Here is a 26,176-nt window from a genome sequence, read left to right as displayed (position 1 = left end):
CACCCTCCCCCCCGCTGGTCTGCTCACTCAACCCTCCCTCCTCACTGGCCTGCTGGCCCCCAACTGGCCCCCTGCTGTCCTGATCATCTCCAATTGACTTCCACTTAAGGGGTGAGGGACTGAGGGCTGTTTTTAGGCTGGCCACACCCCCTTCAGGGTGGGGGTCCTCACTGTGGGGCTTGCCCACCCTGGGAGAGGAGCTGAGGGCTGTTTTCAGACTGGCCACACCCCCCAGTGATCCAGGCTCCCAGCCCCTCCTTTTTTTCTTTTCTTTCTTTCTTTTTTTTTTTTTTAGTACCTCCTTGAGCACAGGGCAGGGCCGGCTGGAAGAAGGTATCTGGGATTTATTTATCTTCTACAATGGAAACTTTGTAGCCTTGAGTAGAGGCCAGGGCTGGCCAGGACGGGAAGGAAGCTTGGCTTCCTCCATTGTGGGGGCCAACCTAAGCCTCCTGCTTGCTCTAGCTCTGTGGCTGCCACCATTTGGTTGGGCTAATTTGCATACTCACTCCTGATTGGCTGTGGGTGTAGTGGAGTGATGGTCAATTTGCATGTTTCTCTTTTGTTAGTGTAGATGTGAAAAGATGGGTGTGAGCTGAACCTATTGTGATCATTGTTTCACAATATATGTTAAGACAACTTAGTGACTTTACCAAGACCCCACCACGGGCAAGTGGAGAAGGAAAAACCCCGCAAAAAAACCTTGGTTTCTCTGACTCCAAAGCCCATGCTCTTACCCATGAGAATACTTATGGAAATGAAGATCCTATGATAATGCCAGTAACTACTGCACTTCTTAGTTCCACAAAGAGCAATGGGGTGATCCTATATTACTTGACAAAACATCCTGGCTGACCCTATCCTTAGCTGATTGATTGACTAAACTTTCCTTCTGACTTCCTCAGAGCCTTTATCCCATTTCATTGTCTCAACTATAAAGAAAACAGAATGAAGCCTCTCCCTCAGAGACTGAGGACCTATTTATCAATTCTCTATGTTGAGTTTTCCTGCAATCCAACCATTTAATTTCCTGCTACTCCAGGGCTGACCACCCCACACCGAGTGCAGATCAGGCAAGCCCAACATCCCATAAGTCAGCAGCCAGATGTATGAAGCCTAGACTTGCAGCTCACAAGGTAGAAGCAAGACACTGGCTGAACATTAAGTTAATGAGATAACTTAAGCATACACAGTGGTGGTGTCACTGTGTATCCACAAACAAGTACTCAATAGTTCCACTCTTCAACCCATTATTTTAATGCATTTTTAAAATAGCCCTTCATTATGTGAGTTACAGAATATCACACAATAGATAATGTCTACTAAAATTTACTTATGCTATTATCTATCTTCCCTCTAAAACAAAAGCTTCATGAGGGCAGGGGCTTATCTTAGTCACTGCTGTATCTCCAGCACCTACAACGGTACCTGGCACATATCAGACACTGGACAAACACTTGGAGAATGGGACACGAGTTAACATTGTATGACGACAATGATGATCACTGGCACTTTATATGCCAAGCACCATTCTAAGTCCTTAGTATTCATTGGCCCATCAAATCCTCATGACCACCCTAGTTTACAGATGAAGAAACTGAGACATAGGGAGAGTAAGTGATTTGTTCAAGGTCACAACTGGTAAAGCCAGGATTTGAATTGAAATCTGGCGGTCTTAACTGAAAGTCCCTATTAACCACTAAGCTAAATGCCTTATTTAGTCTTTTAGGCCCTACCTTTTAAGAGATGAATTATACAAAATGGAAGCCAGAACACAGGCTTTAGAATCAAACAGACTAGGCTTGGAATCTCAAGTCTGATTTTTCCTATTCATGCAACCTTGTACAAGTTATATAAACTACATGGTTCTCTTTCTTCTCAAAATGGCAGTAAAAATACCTGCTTCCTAGAGTTGTTGTGAGGTTTAATGAGATAACTTAAGTAAAATTATTTTGGAAAAGCTTGACTATACACTACAAACTGTCACTATTATTGTGGATTATCATTGTTAACAGCGTGGTGCAGACAGCAAGTGATAAAAAGTAGTCTATAATAGCAATTTTCAACCAGTGGCTACAAGAATTTTTAAAACATACAATATGTGATTATTTAGTCAGAGGAACTGACCTCTTTTCCTCTTTTAGACTGTCCAACAAAAAATTACAATAGCCAACATAACAATAGCCATCCGGTGTGAATGGATCAAAATTATACATTTTTTTTGTCAGAGGCAAAAAATAAATTTTTTTGGTGTGCCACAGAATTTTAGTAACTAGTTTATGTGTGCTATGAGATGAAAAAGATTGAAAGTTGCTGGTCTACAGAAGAATTACTGGGGAATTATAGGTGAGTCATGGTGATGAGGAAAAGGTTCATGTACATAGACACACTTAAGATTTTTAACTCAAAGTTTCAGAACTGTGTTTGGTGAGCAACAATAGGGTTAAAGTCAGCCTACATGACAAGGGGGCTTTGGGTCCAATGTTCCTCTCCTAAGCCAGAGGTTAACAGGGCACTTGATGGGAAACCATTACAGACAACTTAAGCAATAGCCAAATACATCATTCAGTTAACAATGAATTACTAAGCACCTCTTAGGTGCCACACACAGAGATAAACCCAGTTCTGAATGTTGAAGTGGTGATGAAACAGACAAATAAATTATTGAGTATGCTATATGGAAGACCAATGACGGAAGGAGATTGGCAGGGCTAACCGAGGTGGCTCTAACCCAGCTTTCCTGGGTGAGAAGGGCCTCCTACTTGTCTTATGGTGAATAAAAGCAGAGGATGTTTGAGATCACGGGATCCTTTTGAGCACAGGTGCGGAACAGTGTGGTGCAGCTCCACAGTGGAAGATAAATGGAAGACAGAAAGGTGCGGGATGGGAGGCAGGAAAGGAGGGCAGAAGTAGGCCACAGAGGATCTCCTGGGCCTGGTGAAGGCAGCTGAGCTTGGTCCTGATCCACACATCAATTAAGTAGCCATCTCTGAGATCACATCTCAACTGTGTGCTTATAGCAAATACATTGGTTTCCCATGAAATACAAACAAAACAGCCCTGAGAGAGAGAGAGAGAAAGAATACAATATTTTTTTAGGCTCACTGCCGAATTTTCTTTGGGGCCCTATTTTTCTTCCTGAATAGATCATGGGCATTTTTAGCACAAGTATAGTTCATCACCACCTCATGATACTGTTCCCCTTTTGTACTTTAAGGTCATTTTCAACTCAACTCTGTTCAGCAAATGTTATTCTCCCTCCCCCAGTGCCCTGAACAACTTGGTAAATATTTGCCGAATTGGGCTGGATTCATTGAGCAATGGCTATCTAGGTAGCATTGTGCCAACAGCAAAGAGTGGGGCCCCAAAATAGGGGGAGATAAAAAGATGATTATCACAGCACCTTCACCTCAATAAATTTGAATTTCTAATGACGCAAATGAGACATGCATGGCAATCATATGCATACCACCAGGCAGACTGCAGGGTGTTGCATTTGTTCAGTAGTAGTTTTTGCCTGTGGGGGGAATCTAAATCCCACTTTCCCAGCACTTTCACCAGACATTCAACTCCTTGAGAGCAGGGGACTATATCTCCTTTCCTACTAAATCTTCAGAGACCACCAAGTAGTAAGGGATTAGTAAGTATTATCAAATGAATCTATTTAATCCCCACAACAACCCGGAGATGTATAAATCATTTTGTAAATGTGGAAACGGAGAAATCATGTCACTTGCTAGAGGTTATAAAGGTTAGCAAGTGGTACGGTAAAAATAACAATAATCATGATAACAATAGTAATTATTATTTTTCAATGTAAGGAAGACTGCCCTCCATTTATTATTCTCTATATGTCTCTACCACAGGACTCTCTTCCCATACGAAGATGATAAACGTTCTCTCTCCCTGAAAGAAAGTTGAAGTTTATAATTTGAGATATTGAGCTCTGGTTGGCTTTTTTTCTGCTGCCAGTTTTAGTTGTTACGAAAGACACTGAGTGGCTTTGGGACAGGTGGATCTGCCACATTGAAGGGAATGACATTCTTTACACAAAGTTCTCCCAATACTCTCCCATTCCCTCCCCAGTCTCCAAGTGAGAATTAATCCAATTTCAATTTAATTTAATAAATCTTTATTGAATACCTACTATGTGCTAGGCACCTTTCTCAGTACTTCCAAAATAAAATAAATAAGTCTTTGAGCCTGTCCTTTTTTTACTAAATCATATATTACCCATTTTCATATGAAGTAAAACCTCAAGGGCAGCTAGGAAACCCTCTAGGACAGAGGCCAACTGAACCACCTATCTTTGTAAATTGAACCACTCATCTCTATAAATCAGTACAATGCTAACACATAGTAGGCATTTTAATAAATTTTCATGGAATGAAAAAAAATCTTTTAAATTTTGCTGTGTAATTAGACAGACCTGGGTTCAAATCAAATCCTGCCCTAATCAATTACTGGCTGTGTAACTTTAATTTACCTTTCAAAACTTCAGTTAGATTATTTATAACATAGAACAATTAACACTTATTTTTAAGATTGTTTTAAAAATTAAAGGTGATGGTGTGTGTATAAGGCACAGTGCCTGACTCATAATTAGAGCTCAAGAAATCAAAGCTAATTTTATTATTTTCCATTTACCTCTAGGTCACCTCCACTACTTATTGTTTTCATCATTATTATTACTTTGTAGCTTCAAGTGGGTAGCAGGAACAAAGAATGAGGTTTTGCTGGTTAAATATTTTGATTAAGAGCAAACCCCAACATATGCCATACAGACATCAATTTGTCAAGGCTTAGGATACAATGTTCCACATCAAATTAAAAATAATCAGAAGGTATCCTTTCTTAAATAATGTAATAATCTGGGAAGATACTAGAAATTTTATATTGTATAGCTCTGAAAAAGTTTGACTTTTTCTCCCTTGGGATAACACAGAGCTCACTATCATCTAGAACAAGGTTTCTCAAATTTTACTGACCATGATCCAACAAAGCAATATATATATTTGAACTTCACATCACAATTCAGAACACAGATAACTGAAGCAAAAGTTTTATGCTATAGTACTTACCCTTATTAAGTATCAGCCACTGATATTTTCTTTTCTACTTTATTCTATTCTAGTATGCTATTGTTCTAATTTCTTTAAATTCTGGTCAAGATCTAGTAAAATAATTGGCAAAACTAGAAACTAATAATTTACTAATACTATTATCCATCTGTTAGAATATATCGAGGGTATAGTTTAACTGACCCTCCCATTAAGCTCTGAAGTTGTATTAATTCTATTTTATATATTAAGAAACTGAAGGTTAGGTGACTGGTACTAATTAGACTCCAACAAGCTGATGACAGACCCAAGACTCACAAGTCTTCTAACTGTGGTTCAGTATCTTAAAAAAAAATCACAACTAAATTCAACATTTATTGAATACCTATTAGATGCCCAGCACTGAAATAAGAGAGCACTTGATATGATCTCTGCCCTACAGGGCTCACAGACTACCAAGGAGTGAGAAGCTTAACTTGGTACATGTATTTAGAAGTCTAAACTGGTACTTTTCTATTCTAGATGAAATAAGCTTATACCCAAAACACATTATCCCACAAAATAAGCACTGGTACCTGTTGGTGAGAGAATGCAGTGTACTCCTCCAATGGCATATTTCTTTACAATCTGAAATAAAGTTGATATTTTCCTCCTACTGCTTTTGGCACTGTAACCCTAAAAACAATCCGCAATGTGACTTCACCAATGAGCATCATCATCATCATCACATCACCCTATGATTAGAATAGTTCTTTAATGACGATTCACTCTGAATAACCAATATCTACTTTAGAAATATCTTTAGGGTGACTTCAATTTCTGAGAAATCATGACTCAATAAAGACAGCTCTTGACCCTGCAAAACAATCAGTTCTCTGACCTAAGACATTCCCCATAGCTATCAGTTCAAATAAGTAATACCAATTCAAAACACCCTAAGAGTTCTAAATCATAACTTCTACTTGTCTCTCTGGCTTTATGTTACACATCCTAAGCTGCATTCACACCAGACTATTTGTCATTCGTTAAACAAGTCCCCATTTCGGTGTCTTCATTCTTACTCTTCCTTCCACACAGAACTCTCCTTTCTTCTAAATTTTTCTGTCTATCTAGCCTTCCTGGCTCCACTCAAGACCCCCCTGAAGCCTTGTTTCCTTCCCCCAACAAGAATAAAGGTCTCTCTCTGCTGTCCATTATACCTCCTCTACCAAGACACATTTTGCATTCTGCCTGTCATTGTCCTTATCTACTACACTGGAATATATATTAAATGCTGCCACATTCCAAGAGGCACCTAAAATGTGGTTTATATGCAATAGACATGCAATTGTGTTGGCCGATTCCACACCGAAAAAGTTGATCTAGAAAATGAATTGCTTCCCCCTCCTGTCATCTCCCCTCTCCCCGTGAAGTAAACTTTGACCAAGCAAGATGTATTCCCACACACACCGGAGCTAGAGCTTCCGATATTGCTAAACATATAACCTAAGGCAGGTGGCTGAGCTTTATTTTCTATAAAAAGTGGTTAGTGGTATCTGTCCTAACTACATTAAAGACATCAAACTGACACCATAGGACACAAATTATACAGTGTTAAGTGGATGTGAGAAATGATCTCCACGGCCACAGGTCCACTTTAGTAGAATTGTGCTGGGAACAGCTGAAGTCCTAGAAATGCAAACTTGCTCCTCTGTTCTTGGAATATTCACACAAGCAAATGGTTTAGGAAGAATACCGGTTAGGAAGAATACTCCCAACTGTGAGTCCATGCCTCCAAAATTCACTAATTAGAGACCTTTTCAAGAGATTTTACTAAAGCTCTTCTAAGCTCAAAGGCTATTTTTCTTCTTGCAGATAACCTTAAGCGAAAGGTATAAAGCAGGAAGGGATTGAGGTTCAAGTGTTGGTTTAAATATGGATGAACTTTCAATTTTTAATAATGCAAACACTTATCTAGCAAGAATATACTAAGGGCATCCACCTGCCACTTTCCCTGCCCATTCATCTGCTCAAATGTCTCACTCACGTATTTCTTTTTGGCCTTTTCATTAATAAGTGTGAGATTTTTCGAGGCTAACCTATACAGAAACATCTCTTATACTACCCTTTCTTCAAAGTCAAAACCCTTTCTTCCACAGATATATTTCTGCCCATACAAACACATTCTAAAAACCAGTCACAATTCCTCCAGAGACCTTGTGCACCATATAGAGGCTGCTTACAAATCCCTAGGAGAACCATGGTGAAGCTTTGAAATAGATACACATGGAAAGAGAAAAGTTCTATTGTCTGTCTGTTTCACAGTAAAGGTCTTTCTTATAAAAGCATAGAGCCTGCAAAATAACACTTGGAGGATCAGTTCAATTTAGAGCCCCTCCCCCTAGTTTTAATGGTTAAACTGAAGGAAAGAAAATGACTCCCCTTAATATCCTTACCATGATGGTATGGAGTGTAATTCAAAATCCATGACATTAAAACCATGTTCTAAGGCTATGTTTTTAGTTTAAGTCTTGAACCCCTTTAGGGACTCTTTGTATTATTTCCTCACCCTTACTGGTCACAGCAACAGGTCCCATGAATTTATTTAATGTGCCTATTTATTCACCCTTCAGAGTCTTGGGAAAAAGGTACAAAATTAGGCTTGGCCTGACACTACCCACTATCCCTTCCCCAGTGTGTGTGATCAACAGGTACATCAAGGCCTTGGTGGTGATTTTCCTCCTTTCTCTTTCCCCCACTTCAAAGGGGAGGCTAATAAATCGAGGGCCAGCCTTCTGCTCACATCTCCAACACCTCTTCAGTCAATCTGATCACTTCTGGAGCTGTTTGCACTGCCAAAGCCATCCGTCACCCTGTCTCACCAAGCAGGAGAAGGAAAACTGATGGCAAGTTAGAAAAATCTCATTAAGCCACTTTTTTGCTTCAACCTCTTCACCACTCCTTGAGAAAGAGAACTACAAAATTCACCCTATTAGGAAAACAAGAAAGAAAACAAAGCTGATGTAGTTAAGAGGAAAAAATAGCTCCAAAGTAAGTTGGTTTTTGGGCCAAAGTCACATAATTCACAGGTTATATTATATATATCTATATCTATAGATACTTGTATATACACATATACATAGATAGATAGATAGATATATCTATAGGTATATATCTATGTCTAGATAGATAGATAGAGAGATATAGATAGATATAGAAATGGCAAACATGAGACCATATCAATTAGCCTTAACCCATTTTTCTTTCTTGGTTGACTTCTGAATTTCCCAACAGACTCTTTCATGAAACTTAAAAAAAAAAAAAATAGCACTGATTAAAATTAATTTTATGTTCACTTTTTTCTCTTTTAATGACTATATCCCATGTTAATTCTAATTTTGAAGGAAATCATAGATATAACTTCCATAATCCTAGGATAATGCAGAAAACAAAGCCACACAATCCCAGAGAAAAACTGAGGGCTTGTCTATGTTTAAAAGCCACAATGAGTCACACGAGTTCTGAGGAGAAGAGGGAGACCATGAGGGTAACATGTAATGTCACTTCTCCCCAGGACATCTGGCCTGAGGAGAAAGACTTATATACTGAAGGGATCTCTAATGCCCTCTAAGCACCTTTTGTTTTCAGGTTTTGTGTATGCCTGGTGCCTCCCAATACCGTTTCCCAAATGATCCTCACAGAAACTCCATGGATCAGGCATTACCATACCCATCTTAAAGATGAGACATTGAGGCTCAGAAAGCTGAAATACCTCTTTCAAGATCACCCAATTACTAATTGGAAGAGTCAGGATTCCGACCCAAATCCACCTGATGTTAAAGTCCTTTGAACTTCTCGGTTTCTTAAATCAAAGAGCCATCTCTCCAGAGGGTTGCCTGTGCACACACACAACAAAGGTCCCTCGGGTCCAGAGACAGACTCATGGTTCCTCGGCCTCTGAGCTGGCCCCCCTGCCAACAAAGACATGGGAATAACGGTACCTAGTAGAAACAAATCTAATTTTTCTACCCGTGTACAAGTTGATGCAATGTGTTTTTAGGCCCATCCGCAGACTGGCCCTCTGGGTCCTAGTCACGATAACCAGGTTGTTTTCAGGATTAGAACCTTTTCCATTACAGAGGTGATTAAAATATAATCAAGCTAGAAAGTTATCCTTCCCCAAAGCCACCTAAAACAGAGAAACTCCAAAATAAAACCAATTTACATATTTTAGCCCAAATTAAAAAGCAAAAGCTAAGGAATCCCTTTTAATATCCTGAATAATAAATGCACATTTCTGTAAAGCTCCCTTTGGGGAACGGTTACTACAAGGACAACTTTTCCAGTATTATTAATAAATATCACTTTTGTTTTTGGTGTTACAGTAAGAATCTGGACTTGTGGGAATTGTACTGTCTGCACCGAATGCATCAACAGAGATAACTAATATTGAAGACATGTACAAAATCCAGGACTTTATTTGTGTGGTTGACTGCATTACAAAGTAATATAGAAACGATGAGTTGAATCTGGTCAACATCACAAATTGCAGGGACTTAGTAGTTTATTCCATTTCAAGTGAGCACTTTCCAAATGAAAGTTTCATTAGGCAAGATTGCAAGTTCTTAGGCTTTCCACTACAGACTTTTAAATAGCATTTAGAGCTAAAGTTTATCATGAAAGCTTATTTACCACTACTGCATCTTCAAAGGGGGCACTCGAAAAAATGTTCAACGGAGCCTGTTGTTTTTCATTTACAAATTAGAAAGCAAAACTCCAAAGGGTTTATACTGGCAGCTTAGGAAAACACAGACTACTTGAGATGCCATTATTGGTATATCCTAGGGTGCAGTGAGGGCCATGGCTGTCATTCTATTACTCCCCCTACCACACACACACACATACACATACACACACACACACACTCACTCCACATACACTAATGTAGTATCTAAGTGTCTAAAACAAAAAGATTATGATTTCTGCTCCACTAACAAACTTACAGTTTGCACAGAGGCATGCCAAGAGGGTCACTATCTTCTTGGGTCCTCCTTAGAAGCTAACATGGGGAAAGGCATTCACAGAGTCATTTCTGTTAGAAGCGAAGCATTCCTATTTCTGTAAAATGAACAGGGTCTACCCAAACACCACAGCCAGCTGATGGAAAACAAGTTCCTTCCAACTGTCCAAACTGCACTTTTTCCTGAGGGTGAAATCTGGATACATGGATCCTTATAGACAAAAATGTCCAGGAGACCTTTTACTTTTATCTTTTGCAGTCATACTTAGACACTTACAAATATGAAAGGAAAAATATTTCTGTACTTGAATGTTCCAACAGATCTTTTCTCATAATTCGACATAAACCTCATTGTGTAACATCCAACCTTAAAAGCCCTCACCCCAACTTTATCCCCAATCACAGGGACGTAGCCTCTAATTATGTCTTTTGATCAGTGTCAGAAAAAAAAGTGACTTTGAATTGTACGTTCCAAAGAAAGGCACATAAGTTAGCCCTCAACAAATACATCTTCATCCAACAAAAATGATAGCTAGCCTCTACTATGAACACTGCTGACAAAACAATTTCAAGGGCTAGCTGTTAGAGAAGAGCAGACAGTCAAAGGCAGCTGATTCACAGAACGAGCAGGAGTGGATTCAATCCCACAAAATTCCAAGAGAGAGGAAACCTCCTTGCTCTGGTGTGTTTTTCAGAATTCACCATTTTGGCTGGAATTGTTTCCCTGGTTCCTCATATCCTTAAAAAAACAACTATCATATACTTCTTATAGAAAAAATCCATGCTTACTGCATGCAGTACATTTTGATAATTTTAAATCGAGTAATTAAAAAATAAAATTTTAAATGTTATTTCTAAACCAAGAGTCCAAGAGAATTTATTTTCAGGAGAGACCTATATAACTTGCAATTCATTTCCATTAAAAAATATAACCCTGGCCTGGTAGTTCAGTTGACTGAAGCATCATCCCATACACCTAGAGGCTGCGGGTTCGATTCCCAGTCAGGGAACATGCCTACATGGCAGGTTCAATCCCGGTTGCAGCGCATACAGGAGACAACCGATCATTGTTTCTTTCTCACATCAATGTTACTATCTCTCCTCTTTTTTTATTTTTATTTTTATCTCTACCCATTCCTCTCTCTCAAATCACTAAAAATATCCTCAGGTGAGGATAAAAAATTATACGTGCTAGTTTCGTATTTTACTTTTATGGTTAAAAATAAGGCTTTCCCCAAACAATAACAAAACCCCAAGCACAACAACAGCACTGACCTTTTATCTCCAACATTTTCACTGCTTTCTCAACCAATTATTTAAAAATTCCATTATGGCATTCAGCATTTCTTGATTCTTGCAGAGGGAGGATCCGTCATGAGGGGGTAGAAATATCTCTGATATTAGATACAACAAGGATCTGAATAATTATCTTCCCCAAAGCAAAAATGGTCAGTTCTAAAATGGTCCGGCAAAAGGCAAACTCTCAGTGGTGGAGGGAAAGCATGGGCAAAAGAGAAGGCGATGAAGAGAAAGCTGCCATCCTGTTATAGAAGCACTGACACTACATAAGTTATTTCTTAATGAACGTACAAGAAACACCATAGATATTACCAAAGCAAGCTGGCTGGCTGGCTGACTTCTTTTTTCATTTTTTATTCTTTTGTAACAATTCCATTTCCAAAGTGTTTGATTCCTAACACTGATGCTCCGAAGCTATTGTGAGCACACTGCCTGAATACTTAATGAGATAAACAACAAACAAAATGGCTCATCTCTGGTGCCCCCAGCTAGCATCCCAAACTGGATATAATTAAAGGTGTGAACAAGCAAGCAAGCAAGTAATGAACCTGCAAAGTCAAGGTTCTGAGAAATTATCTGGCATCTGGAACAACACCAGTTCAAATTTATCACTCATTAGCTCTTAGAACGGCAAGGTGCAGACCCTCATGTTGGTACCCCTCTCCACTCTTGTTCTCCAGCCTTATTTTCTTTCCATTTCTAGATGGCTAATTTATGACAATTACTGCTGTGACAACTCCAACCCACTCAACCACCCACAGATCACCTTTCATTTTACCCTTAGAAAGCTGCTGACCTATAAAAGCCCTATACCCTTAAAATACGCTGAGATTTTAAAAATACAAAGATGTCCCCAGCACGCGCAAACACACACACACACACACACACACACACCACAAACTCACAAAACAAAGCATGAGATGCTAACACAGCCACTCATCTTCTCCTTATTTTTACCAATGGCGAAAGATTAGGCTCAAATGCTCCAAAGCAAAAACAACTCTCCTTCCATATACTCATATGTTTTCATTCAAATCCAAACCCATGATTAAAAGGGCATTTTATAGCTCTCAAATATGATGATAGATTTGAACATTTATAGTTTTCAAGTGGCAACAATAGAAAAATGTTTGGTTATTAATAGAAGTCTACAGGGTCTGGATATACCTTTTTGAGAAAGTTTTGCCTTTTTCTAATAAGATAAACTCTTAGAGTTTGTGAGGAGAAGAAGCCTCTTCGTAAGGGGAGCCAGCCCACTTAGGTTTACTTTCCATTTTTGGATGTACATATACTTGCATGTAAGTATATACACATTTGGTGATACCAAATAAGAAAAGCTTAAGACAGGTGCAGGATTCTAGAAACATACATGCTTACACTGATACACACACCCAGTCTCCCTCTCTCACATACATACTTTACGCATAGCTCTCAAACGGATGGAGGAATGGATAGTGGCAATAAAATGTTGACGGATTTCAAAAGGGGAATAGGCCAATTCTGTATGATATGGCCCATCGATTGGGAAACAGTAAGATAAAAGCCTGAGAATGTTTATGTCCTTTCATACCCCCAAAATTCCTAATGACATTGGGGAAAAATACTGCATTGCAGCATTTGCCAGCGTACAATCATTATGCTTAGCATCCACCGGCCAGGTCACCAACAAATGTACATATTAAGTGTCCAGGCACATAAATTAAGTGTTTGGTGGCCACAGATCATTGGACCCGAGAAAGAAATTTGTCAAGGCCAAAGTATTTCTGTCCATGCACAATGATCTCTATCAAGACCACCATTCCTTATTGGCGGTACACACAGATAATTTATTTTCATTTTTTAAAATTAAAATAAAGCATTAAGATGCAAAGGACTAATTGAAGTAGCATTATCTCCTTAGGGGAGGAATAGCATTTAGTTTTCATATAGGCAGAGAATCCACCCACAATAAGGAAATAGTGCAAAGGGAAGAAATAAAAACGAAAGAAAAGAACTTGCCTGGAAGAAACCCTTTCATTGTTCATAGTAACTCTTAACTGAGAAAGAAAACCTTAATTCATCCTCAAATTCTTTCAGAGATACTGAACACACACACAAAACAATGTTCTGCAATGACTTCTAGATCTGAAATTTCAAATAGATTATCCCCAATAGAAATGCTAAGTTTAAAATATCTGAAGTCTAACATGTACCAAACCCTTTTACAAAACTGAGTTTAGAAATAAAAAGCAAATACGTAGCTTATTTTTTCTCTTTTTCTTTAACAAAATATACTATTGTTATTACTTCACAACAATCTGGCCTTCCTCTCATAACAAAATCCTTGAATATTCTAAGGACCAAAGAAGTGTTATAGGGAGAGAAAAAAGTTTGAAGGTTTGGGAAAACTGTCAAACAAAAACAAGCTCATCTGTATTTGGTCAGGAGGATGACTTGAATGAATGGCAGTTAGGAATGAATGGGACTGAGATCAGAAATGAATGACTAAGTTTTTTTTTTTTAATTTTAGTTGTTTTTATTTTTTAATTAAAATTGCTTTGTGAATTAATAATTCTCAAAGGAAATTTTCCGCTATTTTCCCACCTATATTCATTTCACCCTTTCAAAATTTAAATATAAAATGACTTAGCCATTATATTGCAATGAGATATACGGACATTCTGACCATTAAAACTGTGAAGAAAAGGTGTTTTTTTTGCAGAAATATTTCCAATCAGATTTTCATTTCTTAATAAATGCACACTCATTGAAGTAAAGGCACACCTCCACATGCAGGTAGTAGGCGTTTAATATTTTTAAGACAAAGAAGTGAAAAAGGTCAGCAGTAGAACCATGTGTCTTTTTGACAACCCAGGCTCAGGTGACAGTGCCGATTGTTTTAGTCTAACTAAAAAAATGCAGAAAAATTCTCAGGAAAAAAAAAAAAATTTGCATTAGAGATAATAAAAACAATTCTATTTTTAACAGTGACATGATTACACATTCAAAAAATGAGAGCAAGGTTCAAGTATATGACAAAAATATTTTTATTTATGTTCACCCCAAGAGTCAAAGCAAATTTTTAAAAAATCTCCCACTAAGAAGATAAAACAAAAAGGAGCATCGGCCAGGAATGAAGAATTGGGGTCAGGAGAGTGTGCGGAGATTTGCAATGGGGAGAGTAAAAAATTAAAACTACTTTCAATAAAGCCAATTATATTTCTTAATCTTTTACTACATTTCACTATTTTTTTAATCTCTCATTTTTGGACTTAAAATTAGCTACCTGATCCTGTATCAAATTTTTCTCCCAGGAAGAAATCATGACAGAACATGGTTTCAGTTGCTTTTACGTTACATCCTACAAGTACTATGCCTTTCTGTCCTTCTGCTACCCACCATCATGAGAAGAAGAGACTACTAGTAAAGCACACTTGGAGAAAAAGCGAGAGATGCCTGTCACCACCGCACACATGGGTCCCAGACATTCAGAGACACAGAAAAAAAAAAATCAGCTTTTCACTTAGTTTATGCCAAGACTAGAACCGCGACCAAATGCCCAACACAAGGCAGTGGTTGCAAGGGCAGCTTATGGATCTGCGGCTGGAGATACGAGAGGGAGGCACTGCAAAAGGCTAGAATACAGTTTTTCATTTATTATTTTTTAAAGAAATTGAGAGATACAATGAACTCCTTGGAACTGTAGTATCAATATCTGTTTTAGTCAAAATACCACTATCACCTAGCACAGAATCATTGTTTAGAATAAATCTATTCTACCTACGTTCTGCCTATGGATGGATATTTGCTGAAAAATTTTAAGAAATAATTTTCAGAACCTATCAGCGGTGGGAGTTTATTAGGCTTCTGTCAACTTCATTCAATATAATTTACATTATTTTTCAAATAGCCTCATAGGATTCCTTGCGATTTTTTGCACGTACAGTTTCACAGCAGGGAAAAGGAGAGAGAGAGAAAGAGAGAGAGAGAGAGAGAGAGAGAGAGAGAGAGAGCGAGAGCGCAAGATTCCCTACCCTCCCTTCCCCCTCTCCTTCTCTCTCTGTTTTTTAAACCAAAAAAAAAAAAAAAAAAAAAAAAAGAAGAAGAAGAAGTAGTAAAAACAGGGGAGGCAGAACAGATGCTTAAAAATAGATTTCTAAAAATCACTGTAAGCCAAAGTTAGAAATGTAATTAACACCTATTTATAAAGAATAATTAAAGTTGGGCTGGCCACAAAGAACAGCAAAGATAATCAAGGTCCTGTGCCCCCTCCCTTTTTACACTGTTTGCAGTGTGTTCTCATGATAGCCACCTGCTCCCTACTCGGCTTTTCCTCTGTTCGTTTCCCCGGCAACCTTTCATTGGGTTTTCCTCCCAGCTATCGCTTTCAGTTGGGCTGCTCGGTCTAATCTTATTTGTTTTACACCCATCAAAACAAGCAGCCAGACAAAGGCAATCCTCCACGAATGGGGAAAAGACCACAGCTTTGTTATAACATCTATGCAGAGTGAAAAGTCCTCCCCAGCCTTTGCTAGTGAGAAATAAGTGAGATGGATATGAATTTACAGCCTCTCCCCACACCCAGTTTTGAAACCACATGAAGGACGCTGCTGGTAAAAATTCAGAGTCAAAGTGAGCACTCGCGGCATCTGATCTTGCCATCTTGTGCCCATATCTTCAGGGTCAACATCAGGTGAAAGGAGTGACACGCAAGGAGTTTCCTTGCTGCTTCTCCTTCCTTCCTTTTTTTTTTTTTTTTTTTTTTTTTCCTCCTTCAGAAAAAGATGCTAAAAATAGATTTTACTACTTTGGCAGAAAGGTTTTCCATTTCCCCTTCCACATCCAAAAGTCCGGTTTCACAATGCATCTGCTGGTACGGGAACCTCACCTCCTCTACCCCTCATCCCCAGCCTTCCCTGTCACTCCCAGCCGGAGGCTGGAAAAGAAATGTGCCTTTAACTTTAACCGTCGTGCAGTTCCACTGAAAGCTCACAGAGGCAGTGGACCCGCCAGCCAACATCAGCCGTGACACTGTGATTGTCAAAAAAGGCACCAACCTCGCTTGGCTAAAATGTGTGTTCTGCATGGTGTGCATGCAGTGCCATCACACTTGGAGATGGATTCTGGTTTTCGGAAAAGAGAAATACTAATAAACGCACGGGCACACACACACACACACACACACACACACACACACTCACACGATCTGCACAGTGATTTACGATGCACAGCCCTCCATCCTTACACACACACATACTCGCACGCACACACAATCGGGTGGAATCTCCACGCTGCCTTCCTCTTTTCACTTACCATCTTCAAGCCATTCCACTCCATCTGTGATCAGAAGAAGATGGACCCTCACACAGTGTGTCAAAAGCGGAAAGAAACGTTATGTAAAAGCTGACATTCCTTCTTACAGAGCTGCTGCCCAGAGAAGGAAGCAACAACTCAACACGCCAGGCACCGCTACACATACAAGCCGCCTCCTCTTTTTTATGAGGTCATGACAGGAAACTCTTTGAAATACAAGATGTAGCATTTACCGAAGCCCAAATAAATCACTCTCTTTGCCGTTCTGACTGCGCAGCCCCCCTGAAACACAACTGCCCGTCTCAACGCTCAGCATCCAGGAGCTGCCTCTCAAGGTTTAAATTCCGAGCACGGAAATGGAAAGACTCCCAACCCGGCTGCATCCACCTCCTGCCCCACAAAATCCAGGCACGTAGACAAACACCCTCTCCCTTTACAAAGAGAAACCCTTTCTTTTGCCGTTTCTGGTCTCATGTAATAGAACCTCTTTCAACAAAGCAGCAATTATTTCAGCCCACCTTCACCCCACCCATGCCTTTATGTTGAAGGGAAAACTGACAATGACCTGCTAAAAATGACAATCGATTTCCCCACTGCGTTTCAATAAAAGGACCTACCGCACTCTCTACACAAAGAGATAGTAAATGTAGGCATCAAATAGCAGCAGAGAACTAAACTCTTGGTCAAGGTGTAGATGCTTTTCTTCCCTCCAGCAGCACAAACCGCAGATTATAAATCTAGTCATACCTACCATAACCATTCTTATTGGCAAATATTGGGTCTTCAGAGCTTCAACTCTTCCCTTAAAATTTGCAAAGGTTTCAGAATATTGTTTAGATGACTACTATTGTTTTATATTTTTAAAGATCCACAAAGCACAATGTGGATGATTGCAAAGCAAATTAATTATTTTAGGGGGGGTGGGGGAGAGAAACAAAAACAAAACAAAAAAAAAGAAAAAAAAGAAAAGAAAAAGAAAAAGAAAAGGAGCAGTGAGCCGAAACCCCTGATTCTAGGATGTAGATAAGAACAACTGAACAGAGCCTTGCTGAAATTGGCTCGAAGCTTCCCCTTTTTACATCCATTTATGGGACCATCTGTCAGCCGAAGGCATGATCTGATTGGCTGGGGAGACGCAGGGAGGCGTTGCAACATCAGGTGCTATTTAAATTAGCTACTGCCAGATTGACGATGTTAATGATTTGGTGACCTCTACAACAACAGAGACCAGATTTCTGAACTGCTTCTTGTGTCTGGTAATTAAGGCTGGGATGAAGCAACAACAGCCATACTTGCATTTTTACCTTTTCCCTCCGCCCAGCTCAAAAGTACTGTAACAACTGCAGGTCATTGGCGGCTTGTAAACCTCAACAGTGGGAGTGCCCTCCCCTCCCCTGTCCCCAGGGCTGCACCACCCCACCCCTCTGACGGAGGGCTTTTCCCGCATGGAACATTTTCTACCACCTTATCTTTCTCGACAGTTGCTTTCTAGCGAAATGCATATTTAATGATCTGCCTCTAGGCTTAAGGATACAACAAAAGCACTTTAATGTGCTAATATGTCTACATTTTAACTTTATTTCCCAGCTCTGCTGATTTTCAGTAAGCAATGCTCCTTCTGCAACTAACATGGCCAGTGTTTCAAAGGAATGCAGGTTTGAGAGTGTGCTTGCTCCATGAACTAGGCTCACAAAAGTTTGCTTCAGAAAACTCTTTTCTAATAAATGAAAAAAGAGAAAAGCTGGGGGAGAGGGGGCAGCTGCCAGCCTCCACCTTTCTGCCTGCTGTCTGAGCTTTTCAAAACAGAGAATGATGAATGATTTATTTAAATGAATTTATTTCTCAACTTGGATAGAGGCATGTTCTGAATTTTTAAGAACCCATCCACACACCCCTTCTCTTTGCTTTACTGACTGCTATGGAGAAAGTTGAAACATGCTTTTGACAACCATCTCATTTCATAACGGGTGCAAGTGCTCATCTTGCTTAATCGAACATGTGATGTTGCTTCTCTCCTTCAGACAATGTCTTTTATTTTTCCTGTGGCCTCTTAAAAGACTCGCAGAGAGACATTTACCACGTGTGTGGGGATGTATACAGTTTGTCTATCTTGTACAATTCATAACCTCTACTTTACCAAGCCTCGGGCAGCACAGTATTTTGTTCTGGCTTGGGGGTTTTAAGTGGCTTACCGGAGGAGTTTGTGCTCTACTTCTATCCGGAAGACTAACTTATCCCTGTTTATTTAATTCATAACTTAATCATTTTGTTCCTCAATAAATACACAGAGGTAACAAATATTACTAAGGACAGAATTCAACATAATCTTTGGCTGGAGTTGACAGTGTGTTGAGATTGAGCAGAGTGAAAATACAGGTCAAAAATCATGCTTCAAAGTCCAAGAATAAATGGGTTTGTGAAAATTTGTTAAAAAAACTAACTTACACATTTTTTAAAATGAAAGCTATTCTCTACAAACTACTGTGTCACACGCGCACACACACACACACACACACACACACTCAAATATATGCACGCACTTTAAAAAATACAGATACACCATAGAACAATATGTAGGGTACACTATATAAACTATTAGATTTGAATATAAATAAATTCAGTTATTAGAAATAAAACTACATGAAAGAGAAAAGTGGAAATATTAAAACATAATCCCTTTAAGTGGAACAATACTAAATTTAGTAAACTTACAATAATTTCTTTAGCAAATGTATAGAGTCCAATAAGTCACAATGGTACTACCGTATCTAATGAACTGTGGACTAAGGCTGACTCATAGGTTAAGTCTTTTAAAGAGCTCAACATACATACACAGGGCAGGTACAGGCGCCCAAATCAACAACAGGAACTCTGAGCGGGATTTCACCAACATCAGAATATTGTGAAAAGCAAACACGAACACCATGCTCACAAACACAAATAAAAACAGCTCGCTTCAAACAAAATATTTACTTTGTATTTCTCTGCAGGTTATAAAAGTCGCAATTTCTTAAAACCCTTTCATCCTATCCATCCTAATCTCGGCACACTCAGTGACCCATAAATTAACATTAAGAATACCAAAGGAGACTCTGGCCACTTTTCCGAAATAGGAACTATATGGTACAAGTATAAATAATTAGTTGGCTTTGCTAGGCTAACATATCCATGCACTTTGTATATTGATCACTTGTCCCAAAACCTCCACCCTAGAGTCTTTTAACAGAATCCTCAAACAAATGCACAAATGTCCTCAGAGGCCTTTTCTCTAAAGACAAAGGCAGAATCCTATTGTTGGGAAAAGTCAACCTTATTATTGCATTTCCAATAGTACCATTCATCTTTCAGGGTGAGGGGCTGACCGCTACATCAGTGGTGTGACATTTGCAAAGCAACAGATTCTCAATATATTATCTCAAGAATCAGGCAGGCGAGTCTCCCAGTCATGCATGATTTTTTTTTTTTTTTCCGCCACAATCCACCACCACCACAGAAAGAAACTTGTCTCACTCAAGCGGCTAAGGCAACCTAAAACTGATATATCCCAGAGCTGTGGGGCTGTGTCCCTCTTACCATAAAGGAGCAGTTTCTTGACTCATTAATAACAGTTTCCCTTAAAAGAGGTAATCTCATATCAGGCAGCCCCTCGCCACCATGCACACATCCCAAAGGTTGCAGATATCTTAGCATCAGTCCCCGGCAGCCAGCTTTCCCACACAGAGTCCAGATGGACTGTACCAGAAGCCAATTCAGCGTTAATAACTACCTACTCCGCACAGTGGAGGAGCCTTACGTGGCACAATGGGCTAGGAAACAGCAGCCGGCCGAAACTGCACATAAAAAAGACAACCAAATTCTCCAAAAGCACCAAAAGGGAGGAACAGAAATGGAAGCATGAATTCTATTTCCTTGACTTCCATGAGAAAAAATAAAAGAGAGAGAGAGAGAAAGAAAAAGAATTCTTCAGAAACCTGGGGGGAGGGAGGGGGAGGGGGGAGAAGAACACGGGGGGGGGGGGTGGGGGGGGAATGAAGCAAGGGGAAAAACAAAACAAAACAAAACCCCCAAACAGATGCTGCCCAGAAAAAAAGTGACAAAATATTACCTCATTATTTAACAAAGCAGCATTAAGCGTCCTGCTGATTTCAAACATCTTGCCACAGATTTTGTTTTAAGAGAAACAGATAGAATCCTTTGCAAAGCACTCCGTCTGCAAAGGGTTCTTCAATTTTCTTGCGCGCCACGGAACAGTCAATCTATTATTTCCCTGGAGTTTGCACATTAAAACCTCTAGTCAGTGAGCTGCATTTTCCCCTTATCTCACACACAGTAGTCTCCTGTTATATGTACTGCTCTCTTTGCAAGAGCAGCCTGCCCCAAACATGGCTGGTGTTTAAACTACTCTTTAAAGTAACAGTTCACTATATAACCACCAGGTGGGTAGAGTGCACGGATTCAAATGAACCATCCTGAAAGACGTGATTTTTTTTCCCCCTTTGGAATAGCTTTTGGGTATAGGATATGACATGAGAAATGCCGGCATTCTAATAGGCATCTTGTTTTCTCTCTCTCTCTGTACCTTGCCAAAATAAAATAATAAAATCCCATCTCCAGACTTATATTAACAAAACAAAATACCCTCACCAATTCTAAAGAGAACTATGAAGAATGAGGCACATACAAGCTTTATTTCATTCAGCAAAGGATGAACAAGGAAAATCCAACCAAGACAGAGCAAGGGGGGAAATCAAACACTCCATGGAAATACTCTCCTTTAGCAAAAAAGAGAAAAATATTGATTCATGTGATAAAAACCCGATTCAAAAATATGCATATTCACAAAGCACATACAAGATGGAGACAAGAGTTTAAGGGTACAACTTTTCTTCTGAATAAACCACTAGGTTTATTTGATATGGTCTTTCATGATGGCAAATCACCAAAAGCTTCAAAGTAAAGACAGTGTAAAAAACAAAAACAAAAATCATAAGCATCTCTTTTAAAAACACAGTTACACCAATAGTGATAAAAACCACAAGAGCAAACTAATCACATCTCTCTCCCCACTGCTGTTCTTTTCCCCTCAGATCAGCCTCCAAGTGGAACATTTCTGTGGTGAACTATTTTGGATGTATAGCTAACTTGGTGTCTCCTGTGTACATTTCTATTCCAATTAATCTGCTCCTCTGCCAGGAACAAATAGAATGTCCCAGGTTGAAAGCCCCAGATGATGGAGGGGGATGCTGAAAAGATAAAGAAACATCTGAACAAAAATAAATCTCATCACTTGTATTGTTACAGGGCCTGACTTTAAGGAGGATTTTATTATGTACAGAGCATGCAAGCATCATTCATTGTACGTTCCAGCATATCCAAAAGAGAAATGCACGCACACAGATACCTGAGATTTTGTTTTCTTGGCTGGACAAAATTAAAGCCTTGGAACTTTCACATCCTCTTGCAAACACGAATGTTGATAGCAGTCTTTTCCCAGCCCATCCAAGCAACATTTAGCCTCACCCAATGGTGACTGTCTCCTTCATCTTTGAGTCAAGGCTGCATCACCTAATACCATTTAACCTCCTCGCATATATTGAGTTTCAAATGACAATTTTTAACTGGGGAGTGAGGAGTTGCTCTCATCAAATTCTGGTTGTACGGAATAAGCTAATTTGTACACTCACCATATGTCTTAAACACTAATTAAAAAATGTCACTTTCTTCAAATGCTAAAATGTAATCAGCCTAGTAAATAAAAAATTCTCGAGTTTTCTTGCCATGGTGATAATTCATCTCAAGGTAACCTCTCTATTTTGATTACCAGGGAAGGCTTAAAAAGAGGAAAAGATCCTGGGGGCTGTGAGAGTGAGAAAAGAAAACCACAACTGTACGTAGCTGCACAAAGGAAAATAAGATGAAGCAGGTTTTTCAGGACCCATAGTCTTGTTACCCTGAGGCAAATCCAGCCAATCAATACCACCCATTGACGGTCTACCATCTGCCATGCTAACCAGTGATGTGGCTAAACAGACCTGTTCCATATGACCGTAGCCGGCTCATTTTCAGTCGATTAGGGCAGTTCCAGAGCATTCACGTGCATAGCACAAAACTCCAAGTCAGACTGAGCCTCTCTCTCTTCACACCAGTCCCTGCGAGCACAGCTGCGGACCTTTTCCTCCTGTTCTTGCCCCTCAATTGAATTAGCAAAATGGGGTGGGAAGATAGAGCAAACAGACACTCACAAATACACACACACACACACACACACACACACACGCACACTCACACACCGCCAGTCTTTCTCAGTGTCCTACAGAGATCAGGAATTTCATGTGCTCTGCCCTAATATGATTATGGTAGGCTATTTAAACAGCATCATCAGTGACTAGGACCTGACATTACCCTGTGGCTCAATTTCTTTTTATCCTCTCCTTCTTCCTTCGAACACCTTCTTCCTTCGAACAATAAATCTAAACTGCTGGCATGTCTTCCCACAGGGAAGATACTTTTTAGTGTGCCCAGACAGTGCTATATTATATTCAAAGGCTTTTGATAGCATTTAAAGCATAATTTTCCTTTGATGAATTGTCGTTCTGTTTGTGTGTGTGTGTGTGTGTGTGTGTGTTTCCTGTAGAAACATTATATCAACTTTTATAGGAAAATGCAAACATACCACAGAGATAAGATGCACCTGACATGGAGTTCAAGTGTAGAGTCAGGAATCCACTGTGGATGGTCTCTTAGAAATAAATGACCTGACGGTGTGATGCCTTCCTCTTTCTATGTAGTCTGTCTACTGCCGATTGTGGGAAAGAGCTAGAAGAGTGCTAGGGTGTGGGAAATATAGACTAATGGCTATTTAATCCACTTAAATTGCCAAGAATTCACCTGGGCAGGTAACCTAACCAAAGGTCAATTCACATTTGATCTTCCCATCTTCTTCCCATGCTACTAAGCCTTCTGCTAAAAGCCAAAAGGATTCTTCCCAGAACCACTGTGACTTTGACCGCACCCTTCAAGCACTAGGGTGTTTTTCATTCAGGGAAAGAAAATGTAAAGGACAGGAAAACTGCCTTACTTACAAAATTCTGAAAAAGGTGAAAACACATTTGAAATCTAAGTTAGGTGGAGTCCCTGCCTGAAGTTTTCACTGCTCTATCTTTCAAAATAGCCTAAGAAAACTCAGCAGGGTCAACATGTGAATACACAGATTTCTGAAGATCCCCGCAAGAAAGAATTTTAGGGAACTTTTCATTGCAGTTCAGATGAGCTTTACTGGGAAAAACAAAACAAAACAAAACAAAAAAGGAAGCAAAAAAATTTTACTCTAAATATAAATCTTTTTTGAAAATATATTTTATTGATTTTTTACAGAGAGGAAGGGAGAGAGATAGAGAGTTAGAAACATAGATGAGAGAGAAACATCTATCAGCTGCCTTCTGCACACCCCCTCCTGGGGATGTGCCTGCAACCAAGGTTCATGCCCTTGACCGGAATCAAACCTGGGATGCTTCAGTCCGCAGGCCAATGCTCTCTATCCACTGAGTCAAACCAGTTTCGGCTTTAAATATAAATCTTTACCAATCAAAGGCCACTGAGCAGATGAAGTATGTAGTAGCTACCTTACCATTGAAGGGTATAGTGTTTAACCAGATTATATTCTTCTTTAAAAATTTTATTGTTTAAGGTATTATAAATAATAGTACATATGTCTCCTTTTTTCCTCATTGACCTCCCCCCAGCCTCCCCTATCCTCTCTCCTACCTCTTGGCACATGCCCTCCCCCTCCCCCAGTGTCTTGCATTCATTGGTTATGCTTATATGCTGCACATAAGTCCTTTGGTTGATCTCTTACCTTCCCCTTGCCCAGCCCTTCCAGTGTTCCCGCTGTAGTTTGACAGTCTGTTTGATGCTTCTCTGCCTCTGTATCTATTTTTGTTCATCAGTTTATAATGTTCTTTATTATCCATAAATGAGTGAGATCATAAGGTATTTTTCTTTCATTGACTGGCTTATTTTACTTAGCATAATGCTCTCCAGGTCCATCCATGCTGTTGCAAATGGTAAGAATTCCTTCTTTTTTTATAGTAGCACAGCATTCCATTGTGTAGATGTGCCACAATTTTCTAACCCCTTCATCCACTGATGGGCATTTAGACTGTTTCCAAATCTTAGCTATTGTAAATTGTGCTGCTAGGAACACAGGGGCACATATATCCTTTCTGATTGGTGTTTCTGTTTTCTTAGGACATATTCCTAGAAGTGGTATTACTGGGTCATATTCTTTTGATAATAATTCAATAAAGAATTGTTTAAAATATGGACTCACTTATAAATCTGTAACCACAAATTAAGAAATAGCTATAATAATAAAAGCATAATATGCTAATTAGACTGGACAGCTGAACAACCTTTTGGATGTCATTCTGGACATCCTTCCAGACAAAGCCACGGCAGTGGGGCCGAGACAAAGGCAGTCAGGGGCAATCAGGCAGTTAGGCAGGTGAGTGGATAGGGAAGATCAGGCAGGCAGGCAGGTGAGAAGTTAGGGCAATCAGGCAGAGAGGCAGAAGGTCAGGGGCGATCAGGCAGGCACCACCAGCCACTACACCCACCAGCCAATCAGGAGCGAGTATGCAAATTAATCCAACAAAGATGGCGGCAGCCACAGAGCTGGAGTGAGCAGGAGGCTTGGGTTGCCCCCGGCGATGGAGGAAGCTTCCCACCCACCCTGGCTGGCCCTGGCCTCTGCTCAAGGCTACAAATTTTCAATTGTAGAAGATAAATAAATCCCAGATACCTGCTTCCTGCTGGCCCTAGCCTCTGCTCAAGGAGCCGCTGAGAAAAAAGGAAGAAAAAAAAAAAAAAAAAAAAAAAAAAAAAAAAAAAAAAAAAAAAAAAGGAGGGGCTGGGAGCCTGGATCACTGGGGGATGTGGCCAGCCTGCAAATTGCCATCAGCCCCTCATTCAGGCTGGCCAGGCACCCCAGCAGGACCCCCCCCTCCCCCTTAAGGGGGTGTGGCCAGCCTGGGTGAGAGGCTGAGGGATGTTTTCAGGCTGGTCAAGCCCAGTGGGGTTAGAGTCCCCACTAGGAGGCCTGACCAGCCTGAAAACAGCCACCAGCCCTTCACCCAGGCTCACCACACCCCCATGGGGTGAGGTTCCCGGCTGGGAGGCTTGGTCAGTTTTGCAAATAACCATCAGCCCCTCACCCAGGCTGGCCAGGCACCCCAGTGGGGACTCCCACCCTGAAGAAGGTGTGGCCAGCCTGAAAAGAGCCCTCAGCTCCTCACTAAGGAGCAGTAGGTCCCCCACCCCAGCAGGCCCCCCACCCTGACCCGGGACACCCTTCAGGGCAAACCAGCCAGCCCCCACCCATGCACCAGGTCTCTATCTATACTAATAAAAAGGTAATATGCTAATTAGACTGGGAGACCTTCCAGGAGACCTTCAGGATGTTCTTCTTGAGAAAGCCATGGTGGTGGGGCTGAGATAGAGGTGGTTAGAGGCCAAGAGGGGAGGGTAG

At 40.1% G+C, this 26,176-nt stretch overlaps 1 protein-coding gene across 9 annotated transcripts in view; it reads right to left on the bottom strand.

Annotated features, from left to right (window-relative positions):
- Positions 1–26,176, bottom strand: part of ELAVL4 (ELAV like RNA binding protein 4) — a 139,147-nt gene that overhangs the window by 72,133 nt on the left and 40,838 nt on the right. For 2 of the 9 annotated variants that reach the window (XM_036446616.2, XM_036446620.2), the window contains exon 1: positions 17,402–17,694. The exons of 1 other annotated variant lie outside the window; for it this stretch is intronic. Coding sequence is in view for 6 of the 8 variants with exons in the window: in XM_036446620.2 (XP_036302513.1) it covers positions 17,402–17,410 (9 nt within the window). In the remaining 2 variants the exon portion in view is untranslated. Of the gene's footprint in view, positions 1–16,650; positions 16,996–17,401; positions 17,695–20,755; positions 21,013–22,682; positions 22,798–26,176 lie in introns of those variants that run through there. 6 more of the 9 variants (XM_036446621.2, XM_036446612.2, XM_045584583.1 and 3 more) reach the window with 6 other exon arrangements.

This window comes from Pipistrellus kuhlii, unplaced genomic scaffold (genome assembly GCF_014108245.1).
Source record: "Pipistrellus kuhlii isolate mPipKuh1 unplaced genomic scaffold, mPipKuh1.p scaffold_m20_p_2, whole genome shotgun sequence".
NCBI lineage: Eukaryota > Metazoa > Chordata > Mammalia > Chiroptera > Vespertilionidae > Pipistrellus > Pipistrellus kuhlii.
The sequence above is the reverse complement of the archived record's forward strand: the minus strand, read 5'-3'. Positions and strand labels throughout refer to the sequence as shown.